The sequence below is a fragment of the Solea solea genome, chromosome 3 (assembly GCF_958295425.1).
Source record: "Solea solea chromosome 3, fSolSol10.1, whole genome shotgun sequence".
Taxonomy (NCBI): Eukaryota; Metazoa; Chordata; class Actinopteri; order Pleuronectiformes; family Soleidae; genus Solea; species Solea solea.
Genome location: NC_081136.1, coordinates 11,231,880 through 11,246,681, shown reverse-complemented (window position 1 = coordinate 11,246,681; position 14,802 = coordinate 11,231,880). Strand labels below are relative to the sequence as shown.

General features: G+C 38.4%; 1 protein-coding gene across 3 annotated transcripts in view; it reads left to right on the top strand.

The window, feature by feature from the left end:
* The window catches only part of poln (polymerase (DNA directed) nu), a 55,547-nt gene that overhangs the window by 12,838 nt on the left and 27,907 nt on the right, over positions 1 to 14,802 (top strand). For 2 of the 3 annotated variants that reach the window (XM_058625301.1, XM_058625299.1), the window contains exons 8-18: positions 46 to 203; positions 327 to 439; positions 639 to 775; positions 986 to 1,054; positions 1,135 to 1,195; positions 1,870 to 1,934; positions 5,826 to 5,909; positions 6,071 to 6,163; positions 6,935 to 6,991; positions 8,354 to 8,410; positions 9,086 to 9,151. In XM_058625301.1, the coding sequence (XP_058481284.1) occupies positions 46 to 203; positions 327 to 439; positions 639 to 775; positions 986 to 1,054; positions 1,135 to 1,195; positions 1,870 to 1,934; positions 5,826 to 5,909; positions 6,071 to 6,163; positions 6,935 to 6,991; positions 8,354 to 8,410; positions 9,086 to 9,151 (960 nt within the window). The remainder of the gene's footprint in view (positions 1 to 45; positions 204 to 326; positions 440 to 638; positions 776 to 985; positions 1,055 to 1,134; positions 1,196 to 1,869; positions 1,935 to 5,825; positions 5,910 to 6,070; positions 6,164 to 6,934; positions 6,992 to 8,353; positions 8,411 to 9,085; positions 9,152 to 14,802) is intronic. The other variant, XM_058625302.1, reaches the window with a different exon arrangement.

The window sequence follows — 14,802 nt, the reverse complement described above, 5'->3', positions numbered from 1 at the left end:
TTTGCAAACGTTTGTGTAATTTCTTTCTCTGACCCGCCACTATAGAAGCTCACTCCTGCCGTGTGTGGTCTCCTCATTCTGATGGTCTGGAGCGATCTGGACAGTAGCGCACTAGAACGCTCCCTTGGACACAACAGCAACCTGCTCTACTTAAATCTATCTGAACAAAAACCTACACATCAGAACCAGGAGCTCTTTACAAGGTGTTTGTATGACAGAGATGTCAGCATGACTATGATGAGTTAGAAGTGTCAGTTAAAAAACATTTGTTTAACAAATGTTTAATTGTACAGTATGTTATGTTTGTATGGTGCCTCTGTATGTAGAGATATGCTGCTGATGGTGCTATCGAGACCTAAACTGGTAGTTTGCTATAAAGCCAAAGATTTGCTTCGTACGGCCCTGCAGTTTTACAAAGGAGATCTTACGTTGAAACACAGTAGGTTACCACGCATACAAACATGCACATGAACACGCAAGATGTACAGACTCTATGCTGATTTTTTTTTTATTTCCAGTTGTGTACTGCAACTTTGTAAAGTCATTATCATACAGATTTTCTGCCAGCATGTGTTATAAAATATCTTATCAGTATACTGAAACCTGTTCATAATACAATACTTTTTTTCTCTTATAAGTGGCAGGCTGTCACATTCAGGACCCGCAGGTGTCTGCATGGCTGTTGGACCCTGCAGATCCCTGCTCTTGCTACCTGGATCTTCTCAATAAACACTACAAAAGACCAACTACCACACCTGCGCTGGGTACAAATAAGGTTAGAAAATAATATGTTATTTATTTACACAGCAAATCCTTGTAGCTGGTTTCATTGTCTTGGAGGACAGCATAGATGATTCTCTATGTCTGCACCTGTTTTTTAACTACAAGGGACAAGAAAGATGAAAAAGCTTCAATATTCTCCTCAAAGAAATCTTCTCTTCACTGACTCTCTTTCTCTGTCTGTCCCTTTGTCTTACTCTTCCAGGTGTCCCAGGTCATCTCAGGTCTCTATTCGCTCTACTGGCTTAATTTGGAGCTATGCTCTAAACTGCAGGTTGGCAAATATAAACATATTATAGACACGCATACATCCAGAAGACACAGATCTCTCATACTGACTGTATGTGTGGTCAGAGCCAGGGGCTGTGGGAGCTTTACTCAGACATGGAGCTGAACATGATTCCGGTCCTGGCAGGTGAGGACAGCTTTGACCTCCTTAATAACACTGACACACTTCATTGATGGTGAAAAATGTAATTTAAGAAAGTCCTTGAATAATTACGTAAAGTACCACAACAGTCTTTTTTAATAAGGATGCAGCATTGTCTGATTCAGTCTAGGGCTGCAACTAACAATTATTTTCATGATTGATTCATTTGTCATTTTTTTGCTTGATTAATCAAATAGTTGTTTGGTCCAAAACATGTTGATCAGTGTTTCCAAAACTTCAAAAAGGATGATGTTCTCAAATGTGTTGTTTTCCCCACAAACATAATTATTATGTTCTAATGATTTCTTTGTTATGGAACAAAGAAACCAGAAAATATTCACATTTAAGAAGCTATTAGAAACAACAACATTTAATTGATTATCAAAATAATTGCAGATTATTTAGTAATTGATTACTAATGCTATTTCATTTGAAGCTCTACCTGAGAGATAATGAAGTTTACCAACAATTATCATCACTGCTCTTCTTTTAACAAATTGTGAATAACCTTGAAGAAAAATGTAGCTGCCTGCCATTTTTATCTGAATAACCAAACCAGCATGAAACATGATGCTATTTTTGTCATTCACTTTTTTGTTTTTAGTGGTCCACTGCTTAAAACCTTGTAGATTAGTGAATTTCTGTCTGTGTTGTTTCAGCCATGGAAAGTCATTGCATCCACGTGGACAAAGACGCCCTCAAGAGGACTTCAGATCTGCTGGGGGTAAGACGAATTATCTCTTGCAATTTGTAAAATGCAGATAGTGGACCATGTTATTGAGAAACAGAGCAGAGCAAATAAAATGCACAGCATTTCCCAGCAGACAGGTTTATCTACTGCAGTCAGGAGTTATCACCGTTAACCTCATGGTTAATGTTAATTTCCCACCAGAACATAACAATGGACCAGGGACCAAGTCAAACAATTATACATTTTCTGATTTAATTTACTGCAAAATACCGCAGAACTGAGATCACACTGGGTCAATGTTTAGCTTAAATGCAAATTGGTATTTTATGTATGTGAAATAAATAAGTTTTTTGGTTCAAATCTGAAGCAATAAACTGATCTTGAGATCACGACACTTGACACTCCTTGAAAAAATCCTTGAAAAGAAAAGTTGTGTTGCCGGAAGTAACAACTTCCACATCCAACACACAGTATATAGTGGAAAAGCTCCTTTGGGAGAGCTTAACCTTCGCCAGGCTGACTAGTTATAATGTTCAGGGTCGGCTCACGTTTGAACTGTATCATTCTGCTGAAACATGGTGCAGCAGACAGATGCTGTATTAATACAGATGGGAGCAAAGCGGTGAGAGAATGTGGGGAAAACAGGAGAGACCATGGGTTTTCTGTGTTGGATTAGTGAAGTAGTGGTGGGTGGATGTCCTCTAGAGTCCTGTACTGTTTACATGCAGATAAAAGCCAATCCTGGAGACTGAAGAGCGATTTGACAGTGAACATATACACGCAAAGAGAAATACACACACTCATAATCATTTTAATGATCTATCACAGAGATGCACACACTCTTAGACACATTTACAACTCTTGTATGAGTCAGCAGAGACATTATTGTGGAGAGTGAGTCCTGGAGCCTTGTCATGTTACTATAAATAGACTGGGGTGTCTGTCTTTTTTCTTCCAAGAGGCTGTGCCGCAGGAGGGAGCACCGCTGTCTGCCTCTGACAACACACACACAGGCAGTGAAGTGCAGACTGCTGCAGAGTTTTGTGTGCACTCGTGTTTTCGTAATAAGAGCCTGCCAGTACAATCATGCTTGTCTCCGCTTTGTCGTGTTTAATTTGTTTTCTTTCTAACTTATCTGCTCAGCACCACGCTGAGGAGCCTTCTTTACTGTCAGGCTGCATCTTGCAAGGCTGCTCAAAACGTTGTGTTGTGTTTTTAACCAGCATTAATTAAAAGGATGATTGGGGATTTTCAAGGTGACATGTATATGGTATTTATGCAGAGTCATTTGCTTTCATTAGATGTTGTTCAGTTGTGCTACCTGTTTGGAGAGAGGTGGGAGAACTAGAATATCCTACTGTTTTATCCTCCACATGAGGGTCGCAGGAGGCGCTGGTGCCAATCCCAGCTGACATAAGGCGAAAGGCGTGGTGAACTGGAATATGAATACGAGTTTTGCTTTCCTGTTCAGGAGAAATATCAACACAGACACATCTGTCGACAACTCCCTCTCTCCCTTTTCAGCTGTCTTTATTATAACATATCTCCACTGCACACCCTCGTTTTTTTGACAACATTTTTGAGAGGCTTTTTGATAGCGTTTAGTATTTACGATAGCAGCTAGCTACTCTCTGCTTACTTTGCTGGCATCTTGTTTGTGGAATTGCCATAAGCTGTGTTTCTGGGTGGGTGGCACAACAGACCAAAGCTTTGAGTTTTTTGAAAGCTGACAAATTAAAAACAAAATTATTGTTTTAAAAAAAAAAGAAGGAAAAATGTAGGAAAAGTTACAAAAATGAATGCCGGTTTCAAGGTGTCAGAGTTCACTATGCACTGTAAATTTGTTAAGATCATCGGGCACTGTATCACAGAAGCTGACAGACTGAATTCATCTGACTCTTATAATGCCCGCAGGTATTATTCCAGACCTGTAGTATTCTGACATCTTCAACCTTTTAATAAACTTTCTAAAGAATGTCCCCCCCCCCCCCACCATATGATAATATACAAAAGCTTTACAATAATAAATGATATTCACAATTGCTTGATATTAATTTATGCACAAAATCTGTCATCAGGTATCGGAATAAAAAATGAACTCATTTGAATGCAACGCAAAGACTAATCTTAAAACAAAGAAATATTGCACAACAATATTAGTTCCCTGCTCTGTTTCTTGTTCTGTGTGTATGTGTGTGTGTGCGAGAGATGTGTGAGTGTGAATATGTATTAATTCAATATTGATGAGGCAGTCTGGAGCCTGCTCTGGGCACTAATTGAGAAACACAGAAAGTACTATACATATTTGGAATTTGTCTGCCATGTCCTTGTCTTCCTCCTCTTTCTCTTCATCTCTACATTAGTTATGCAGTGTGTCTTTCTGTTTCTACCCTCCTCTTCTTCATTGCTCTTTCTGCCATTTTCTTTTCTCCTGCCTTTGCCTGCCATGCCATCAAGTTCTGTTAGTCTCGCTCGTCTGTTTGGTTTAAATTAAGTTCTATCATCACCGCATTTTGTATTTGTCTCATCCTTCACTGTCATATTTTAACCTTTCAATCATTTCACTCTTCTACTCCCTCCAGCAAGTTACTATATTCCTCTTTCTGTTTGTTGTCTCCTATTTCATCACCTCACCCCAACCAACTGTTTGTTTTTCCATTCGGGGGTCTGCTTCTTTTTTCTTGTTTTCTCATTTGCTCATCAAGTTATTAAAAACTATTGTTCAATATTACTTACACTTGCTGCTTTGTGGGTGTCAAGGCAGTCATCACACACACACACACACACATTCAGGAATCAAATGCTTGTTTACTCTCTCCCTTTTCCCTTCATTTACTTCTCTCTATCTATCTCATTTACTCTTCAAATTTGTCACCAAAGGTAAATCTTTCCGTGCTTTTATCCTTCACTCTCTTTTGCTTTCCTTCCCTTGTTTCTTTGCCGTTTCCTCATCCTTAGTCGCCTTTTCTCTTTCCTTTTCATATTTCATCATATCCTCTCCTGCTCCTCCTCTCCTCTACCTCTCCTGCTTCCTTATTCCCTTTGGCCAAATCTTTTCTCTTTCTCTTGCCCTTCTTTCAGCTTATGACAGTTTTAGTTCATATATAGATGCTGTACTGGATTGTCACATCATTGAACCATTGTGTCTTTAACATTCACTATGTATCAGTTGAAGTGTGTATCTCTTTGTTATATGTATATATAAGTGTGTCATATTTTGTGTGTGATTTTGCTTGTCATTAAAAGGACAAGACTTCATACTTAAGTCTGGAGTTTAACTTAACGTACTTAAATAATTCAGCTACCTGTTGCTGTGAACCATGTTAACTGGATTCATATATTCCATAAAACAGATCTAATCTGGAAGAACTCTGTCAAAAAACATGAAATATAGTAATGGAATAAAATGTAAACGGCTGTTGATCAGTTGCATCTTGCATTATATAAAAAAAAGATTCACAATTATTTTCAATATTGTCTACAATCCAGAATTAGTCATTTTTGATTATTTTTAGAAAATATTGACTTTCAAGATGCTGAAAAATCAGATAACACTCAAATGATCGAATCAGTTATTAAAATAGATGATTCATTTAGTAATCGATGTAGCCCCATGTGTAGCTTTTTGTGATTAAACCTCTTGAATCTACAAATTGCCTTTACAGTGAGTAATACAAATACTAAAATGAAATGTTATGTATTTCCTTTCAGATGGAACTTAAATGTACAGTATATGGCTCCGGTGTGTTTTTGTTTCTCCTTTGTTAATCTTAAAGAACATTCGGTAGGTGGGTAATATTGTATTATATAATATACAGTGTGACAGTTTACACAGCTGGGAGGTCATGTAAAATATCTCCATGGGTCATGTGTAATATACCTTGATGCTTTATCGCTGTCTCTTTCTATGTTTGCCTCTGCCAGACTAAGATGAAGCAGTTGGAGCAGGAAGCTCACCAAGCAGCAGGTCAAATATTCCTCATCACGAGCAACACTCAGCTGCGAACGGTGTGTACCTTCAGGTGTTTGCATAACTATTCTCTCAGTCCCAAAGATAAGGGATTGTCTCTTATGTCCTCTGTGTCTGTTTTTGTGTTTGTATGTGTCCAATTAATGCCAGCACATGTTGCTGTATGTCTGGATGTATGTCTTCTTCATAATATTTGAAGGTTCTGTTTGAGAAGCTGCGCCTCCATGAACGCTGCGAGAACAAGAAACTTCCCAAGACCATCAACAAACTGCAGTCAACATCAGAAGCTGCGGTGCAACATGCACACACACGCAAAGACAATATTTTTTAAACTGAGAAAAGCAACACGAATCTAACTGAAATTCTCGAGTTTCAGTTGAGCACTGACACTGGTTCATTATTCTTGATTTAATTATTCAATTAATCCTTTAACACCCAAACTTCAAAATTTGTTCTTATTTTAACCATAAAAGGGCTGGAAAATTTCCTGTGAGTAAGTGCTTTTGCCCCTTTTTCCGGAATAACTTTCCATATCTGGCTGTTATTTACAATTAACTGCATGTTAAAATAGTGTATTCACAATTTAACAAAAAAGTTTTATTAAGATAATAAAGATGAACATGAACACCAGATTTTGCATGTTAAATTTGAAATTTGATCAGTACAATTCAAAATATTTTAACATTTGTTTTTGTCTCAATGTCCAAAAACAGGCCAAAGAAATTTAAACTATGTGCAGGCGTTTTTCCAACTCTCTCCTCTCGTAATAACCACATGTTGGATTTGATGTGCAACTTCTCAGCTTTCACAAACTGTGTAACTGCGTTAATGCAAAGTGCACTTGCGCAAACATGTTGTCCGCGATATGCTCGGTGTTAAAGGGTTAACAATGGCCAAGTAGAACAGGAAATAGACATGCAATAGGACAGCTAAATCTCATCTAATAAAGAGACAAAAATGCACTAGATCTTCAAATAACAAATAATTCACGGGATAAAACACGGGACTCTGTTAAACATATGTATATTTGATCCTTTATTTTTTGTGTCTGATTTTGTTGTAGTTGTTGCAGCTTCAGGGCCTACATCCTCTGCCAAAGATCATTCTCGAGTACAGACAGGTAAGTCATGTTTTCAGCTCCTTTTCATTTATGTTCAGAATAGAATAATGAAGCACCACTCTTTCTAAAACGGTCTTTAAAAAAATCATGTTAGGAACTCTCACAAAGCTTGGACCCAAATGCATGAGACCAGAAACAGGAGAAGGGTTTAAAAAAGCTTTGTTGACTCCTTAAATCCACAAACAAAAGGCTATGTGAAACAGCTCTGAAAAAAGGCTAAACACTAAGCTAAACTTGACCTTGAACTGAGAAATAAACAAAAACCTAGACTATGCCAACAAAAGATCTCTTTCTTTGTTCGTAACCTGAAGTGGCACGGACTCTGACAACACACGTAAAACGCTCTGGCAACAGGAAATGGGAGAAGGGAGTATAGGGAGTGAGGGTAAGGAGCACCAGGTAAAAACTATCAGGGAATCAGGCGAGACACAGAACAAGGTGCTCACAGGAAGTAGAAAAAAACTCTTACCAAAATAAAACGGGAAGTAACACTGAACTAAAACTAACACAAAATAAAACAGGAAGTGACACTAAACTAAAAGTAACTAACATAACTGACAGTGCATGACAAATCACTTGAGGGGGACCCTCAATGACAAGTTTGACAGTAGACATCAAGCTAAGACTAGGCCAAGCAGAGCGAGAGACGCAGTCACACAAAACGTCAGTATGATTTAAAACAGTTACAGGCCGTTAGATGTAAAATGTTTAGGTAATTTTCTGATAAGAGCATTAAAGGTGAACAGATGCCAGAGATTATTCTGCCAGCCAACTTTATCGCATAGGACACAGTGATGACTGGTGTAGCTGTTGCCAGCAATGAATCTCAGAGCTGGGAGGAATTTAATGGCCTGAGGTTGGTGGCAGCAGTATGTCTGTAAGTTACATCACTATATCCTAGACCTGCTAAAAAAGTCTTTTCAATTATCTTTTCTCTACAGGTAGTGAAAAATGTAGATTTGTGTCTCCCAAACCTTGAAATAATGATCTTCTCAAAAGTCTTATTTTGCCCACAAACCAAAGTGATTCAGTTGTAATGAATTCTTTGATATATGGAGGAAAGAAACCAGAAAATATTCACATTTCAGAAGCTGAAAAATCTGACAACCTGTTTTGATTGTAAACCCCACTCTAACCAATCAAAATTGATTATCAAATTAGCAGAAAATTAATTTGGTAATTGATTACTAAGCGATTGATCCTTGCAGCCCTATTCATTCCTTATTTTACTTATTACATTAAGCAGCAGTTTAATTTGTAGCTGTTGAAGTATCCCTTTCAATATGTGTTCTATTATATAGATTATAATGTTCTCTATTTTATTTATGTATCTTGAAAAAAATTCTCTATTTTTATTCCTAGATTCACAAGATCAAGTCCACTTTTGTTGATGGGATTCTCTCATGCATGATGAGTAAGGTGAGCCACAGCTGCTTTCAGACAGTTACACGACAACATCTAAAAACAGGACAGTTCATAAATCTGTAAAAAAACTGGAGAGGTTGCTTCAGACTGCACGGACCCAATAAGATCCTGCAGCTTTTGTTTTTCTTTACTCACAGATCACAGAGTTTTGCATTAGTGCACAAGAACAGTGCTTATACCTATAAATGTGCTGAGTTAAGTTGACAAAGCAAAGATGTGGCACTGTGTGATCGTCTCTCTGCGTGGAATTAATTTGACTCTGTCAGGGTTCAGCAGCTTGTGTTTGTCGATCTCTGCTTACTCAACTCTGCGAATCATCCCTTCTGGCCCTACAGAGCTGTTTGGCTTCTGATGGCATTGAGTTGTCTGGTGGTGAGTGCCGGCAGGGTGCTGTTGACAAAAACAAATACAAAAATAACTGGTCAAGTGTGTGACCTTAGTCTTTCACTGTTGATGCATGTCAGCACAGAATCCCTGATGAGGTGAATGAGTATCGCAGCTGTTGTTTATAGGCTGAATTGGACTGGAATCAGCTCCATGGAAACATGATTGATCGTACAGCTGACTCACCAAAGCAAATACTTATACTGTATATGTGTGGTTTCTACTGTGTCTGATTAATTTATATCTGACCACTTTTGATGTGTGTCTCTTTGATAAACTCATCAGGACTACATTTCCTCTACATGGCACCAGACAAGTGTCATAACTGGGAGAATCTCTGCAAAACACCCAGTAAGTTTAGTTTTCACACTCACGTCTCCTTTTATTGCTCTTCCTTTGTAAATATGTTTCACTAGTTATATTACATAAAATTATAGTTATTTTATTTATTTATTTGAGGTGTGGTTGTGTGAGATACTGACACAGAGTCTGCAATGACTTCATCATCGCCAGGATTCAGCCAGCATGACTGCCGGCTGACACAAGGATTAACAGATTTTAACCATTTAAGAATACTTCTCACACCAAAGTCCATAGAGAAAATCTTGCTTGCTTTAGCTTGCAAGGACATGGGATCTGCTGCTCTACTGTTGCCTCATTTGGAAGGATTGTGGAAAAGCCGAACAATGGACACTGAAGTCACAAATTAACACATTTGGACTAAGTGATGGAAGCAGCAGTGGATCAACAACTCCTGTGTACCGAGACCTTTGGTAGTGAGAGGTTTAAAAAAACAACAACATAAACTTAAATTTCCAAACAGGAAAGGCAAGCCAACAATGTGAAAAAGCAGCAACATATTTTAACGGTATCGTAAGAATGCATATATAGGATCAATCAGTTTTTAATGTCTTTGGCTCAAGCTGGTTCCAGGTGGTGCACGGGAGATTTTGTGAAGTTACCATTGTCTATATGTTAGAATCAAATAAGTACACAGTTAAGAATAAACTGAAACTACACTATGCTTTAAATCAGCTCCTTCAATGGGACGCCAGTGCTGAGGCTATGGAGTTATCCATGTTCTGAACTGCAGGCTGAACGTGAGTGCGAGCGAGAAATAAATGAAATCAGATTTAAATCAAACAGTATTCATCCCCACTGTCATCAGACTCTTTAACACAGCACTGTGTGCAACATTGTTACACTGTTTACCTATAATACAATAAATTCTGTACTTTATTCATGTGAACTTTCTATTGTGAAAGTTGCACCTTGCATTATGTAAACATTTTTAATCATATTATTTTTTTTAAATGAACACAAAGTAGGATTTGCTCTTGGTAAATGGTTTTGTTTTTGACAACTGTCGGAAAATGTATGTTACAGACAGCAAAAGCTAACAATATTAAGATTTGAACTGTGATAAGCTTAGGGTTAGGCATTAACTGGTTAGGGATAACACTTACTTTAGCCCCTTCACATTAATAGACAAGTGTGTGTGTGTTGTTACCATATGTAGGTCATGGAGAAACTACATTTTTCAGTTTTTTTCTCTCTCAGTCTAATTACTTATCTAGACAGAACACACTAAAGAATATATCAATGTGTCAATATTACACACATATTTGTCTCTTTTCTTGCTGTCATTTCAAATATCACACCTTTCTTCTCTGTCTATCTCGTGCTCTCCCTCCCTCTATATCGTCCAGTAAGGGGGTGGTCGATAGCTAATTTCCACTTCGCCAGGCTGGCAGGTGTCCAGAGGTTCTGTCACTGAATGCTTTTCTGTCTTCCTCTCGCCTATACACACACACACACATAAGTGTAGAGACAACTTTTCTAATCTCACTTCGCAATTTGGGACGGGTGTGAGCTACACGGTGAATCGATCATGCTGCTATTGAATGATATATGACTGTCAGGCAGCTGTAATTTAACAGCTCTGACCTCTCTGCTCTAATTACTTAGTCGTTGATTTGTGTGCTGTGCAATACTTTTCAGTTTTACTTGTAATTGTCAGATTAAGCACCAGTTATTTGTTGTGAGGTTGATTTGTTTTTGGATGCCTTTGTGGCTAAATGGTTAAAAAGCGTCATATACAGTGCAGCCACGTTGTTCCCATTTCCATTCCAGTGAGCACTCATGTTGCATTTTTTTTTCTCGTCCCATTTTCCCACTAAGCTCTAATGGTTGTTGCTTATAAATAGCTAAATAAATGAGTAACCGAAATATTTTGAGATGCAAAGTAATCACAATATTTCTTTTATGGAGCAGGCTGAATGTGGCAGTGAATTATTTGTGTATTTAATAGGAAACGAGTGATGGCAAATAAATCTACACTTATGAACTGTTTAGACCTTGTATTAATATCTGTCCAAAGTGATCCAATCTTGTGCTGATTGTGCTAAGTTCAGGATTGAACTCAAACTTCACTGAATGTGTCTTCAGATCAGATCACAAAAACCACATTTAGAGGTGGTTTGAGGACAGATATGTCCACATTCCTTAGTTGCGTGAGCGTCGGTTTTGACACCAAATGTGCTGACGTCCTCTGTCCCTTTTTTATTTTTACTGTGATCAGCACTCATATATTAAGCCACTGTCCCAATAACAAAATGTATTTTCTTCTGCTTAAATCACATTTCAGCAGTTACAGCAGCTTCAGTAGAGCTTTGATTCACTGAAGCTCCTCTCACCTTTGCTAACCATCAGTGAGATCCAATCAGTGTAACAGCAGCGATACAAAGAGAGTAATGAATAGTTTATAGCCAGTTTCTGTATAAACACATAGATGAAGTTCATTCGTAATTATTCTCATAAATCTATGGAGTGGAATGTGCTGGTTTATACACTAGTTTGGTGTTAAGGGAGAAAATGGAACTGCTCTGTCACTCGATGCACACACATACAGTTCATGTGCACACACACGCACACACATTTAAATTAGGAGTGTTGCGGAGGGGTTTAGTTTTCATCTGTGGGCTCACTTGAGGTGAAGCGTCACTGCAGCAACAAAAGGAAAGCCTGCATTAAAGCAGGACAGCCAAATAAATGGTACTGCTGAGTTTAAAACTCTGCAAAGTATGAATCTCATTGCAGAGGGAAGAGGGGGATTTCTCCTCCACCTCATGATTTCATCTGGTTAAAGCAAACACATGATCAACCTGTAAACTTCCCCTTCTTCATCTACATTCTTTCTATCTCTACCTCTGTTCATTTTTAACCATCCCACTCTTTCCCAGTCCATCATGTATTCCACTCCCACCTTGCTGTAGAGTGCTTTTTCCTCAGTTTCATCTCTCTGTGTATGTCTTTCTCTTTCTTTTCTTCTGTGTGTTATATCTTCCCACTCTTTTTGTTTTCCCCACGTTCTCACACATTAACAGTTCCTCCCTCTACTTTGATGTGCATTAAGAAGCGAGTGTTGGCTCCTAGATGTGATGCAGTGCACCACCACATATCATCTGCTGTGTGTGTTCTTCTCCTCTCCTTTCTCCCCAGCTAGTGCCCGAGTCCTTTATGGCGCTCAAAGAGTCATACAATCCTGCCTCCCACAAATGCGCCAAACTCGCTCACTCCCTCATGCAAATACAGAGAGAGCACACTGAGCTGATGTCATTTTGGGATTTACTACCAACCATTTGTTTTTGTCTCCATTTCACTTGTTCATATGCTGTACGTCCTCCCACAGCAATATTCATCACCCCACAATTCATCCTAGGGAACTGTGCCTCTGCACTGTGCATATTTGCCTCTCTCTTCATAATTTAACTGTTGTCTAGGTTAAAAATATGTGGTACAATTGCAATTTGAGACGTGATCAAAGTCTTTTAATGTGGTGCACAAAATTTGATACAGAAATACAGAAAGAGCACTGCTTTCTCACATTACTGACGTTAAAGCCAATATTGAACGTTTACTGACGTTAAAGCCACGGGGGCCTCTGTTGCTGTCGACGGCCAGATATGGGGCCAATGCTCCAGCAACATCCATTTCCAGAGATAGTTGATTGATAATGTTTCATGCATAAACAATACACATTTGTCTTTGTTTCACTAATTTTCATACCCTACCAAGTTGTGCTTCATCTTGTGGTTGTGCCTTTTCTCAAACTGGCAGCTGAGCTTACTTTTCGGCTTCGCTGAGTGTTTGGCCTTCGTTTCAGATTGCTCTGCATTTAGTCATTAAATGTTTTGCACTTACAGATAAGCCCTCTCTGGGCTGATCTAAGCACTTCATTGAAGTGTGTGTCATGTTCCCTACTGACATGCTGGCGACTGTAGTGCACACACACACAGCTTAAAACACACTTCTGCATATAAAATTACATACATCTATCATTTTATTTATCACTGTGGGAGCAGGGAACTCCTTCTGCTCTGGGTCTTAGTGCCCTCCACTCAGTGGCCAACTCATTGATAGGCCAGTTGCCATTGCCATGTGCTGGTCTCTCTCACTGGTGTGCATATAAATTTTAGTGGGTGTGATTGTTTGTGGTGGCAGCGTAAATAGAGATAATTTAATATTCTGTCCATCTGTTTGTGTGTGCAAGCTGGGGTGCGTCTGCATGTGGATAAAGATACATTTATGCAGCATGTGTGTGCATGTGCTCTGGGATGAGTCATTAAACTGGTGCAGTGTGATTAAATTACCCCACGCCAGCACAGTGGTTCAGTCAACCCCATCTGTTTAACAAGGCATTACTCCTCTGAGAGTCGCCATGTATCACTGTGGACCAGATTTACGTTTCTAAAAGCGCAACGCAAATTTGCAGTGCGACTTTTATTCAATTTGTGCTCACGATCTGTGTGTAATTTGTGCCAGATCAACGACGGTAGCACTGGGAATCACTTTAAATCACAATGATTAGTCCAATATTTTACTAATACTTATAAGCAGACATATAGTTGAATCTACAATGGGTTTAGGGTGCATGTACAGCTATAATCATACTATGTCATTTGGATACTTTTAGAAATGTACACTCTTCTTTTGTAAAACGCCTCATTTAAATTGTTTATTTAGTCATGTATCTGTCTCCTGGTGCTAACTTGTGAGAGGCTAAAGTAGGAGCTTTTGTAAAATGAACACTTGCAGGACCTGTGCACTGCAATAGAATAAATAAAAATAGAATAAAAAAATAGAATAAAATAAAATGTAATATGTTGCACTGACATAGAGCGATTCAAAATACTTTCCATGTCCCACAGTGCAAGTTTGAGAAAAGTCTTTAACTTGTAATATTTTTGTAAAAAACTTGACCTGAAGATGGCCCCAGATGTAAATGTACCTCATAAAGATAGATTTGTTTTTTTGCAGATATTGCTTATACCAATAAGTATGTTTTAGACTAAGCCACAAGATTTTTCAGCTTCTTTGATGTGAATATTTCCTGGTCCTGTATTTATTTTGCCCCGTATTATCAAAAACATCAAGACATTTGAGAACATCGTCATTTTTGATGTTTTAGAAACACTGATCAACATTTTCTGACATTATGTGAACCAAACAAGTACTTGATTCGTCACAAACAGATTCATCAATTATGAAAATAATGTAGCCTTAATGCAAATAAAGAATGACGTCCTTTGGGCTTTCTGCTATATGAAGGCCACAGGAGTTCCCTGACACACTTGGAAAAAGGGAGGAGTTCTTCGTTTGTTGGCGTCTGTAGTCTCACCATTAGATGTCACTCATTTTCATACTTTAATTGGACCTTTAATATAATACATATCCAGTACCATTCATTCACACTGGTATACTCTGGTTATTTCTTAATTTAAATCCTTCTGATGTTAGTTACATGGAAATAATAAGAGCCATTGTGAATATTCCACCCAATGCTAATTTAAATACTGGGCAGCAGCACTAACGGGTGCTTTATGAAACAAGTGTCATCATCAGGTTATTGTGGGGTCTGAGCAGCACCACTGGAGGACCAGTTAGGGGGAATTCATTACTTCGTCACTATATTAATAAAGACAACAGGCAGCCAGGTTGTT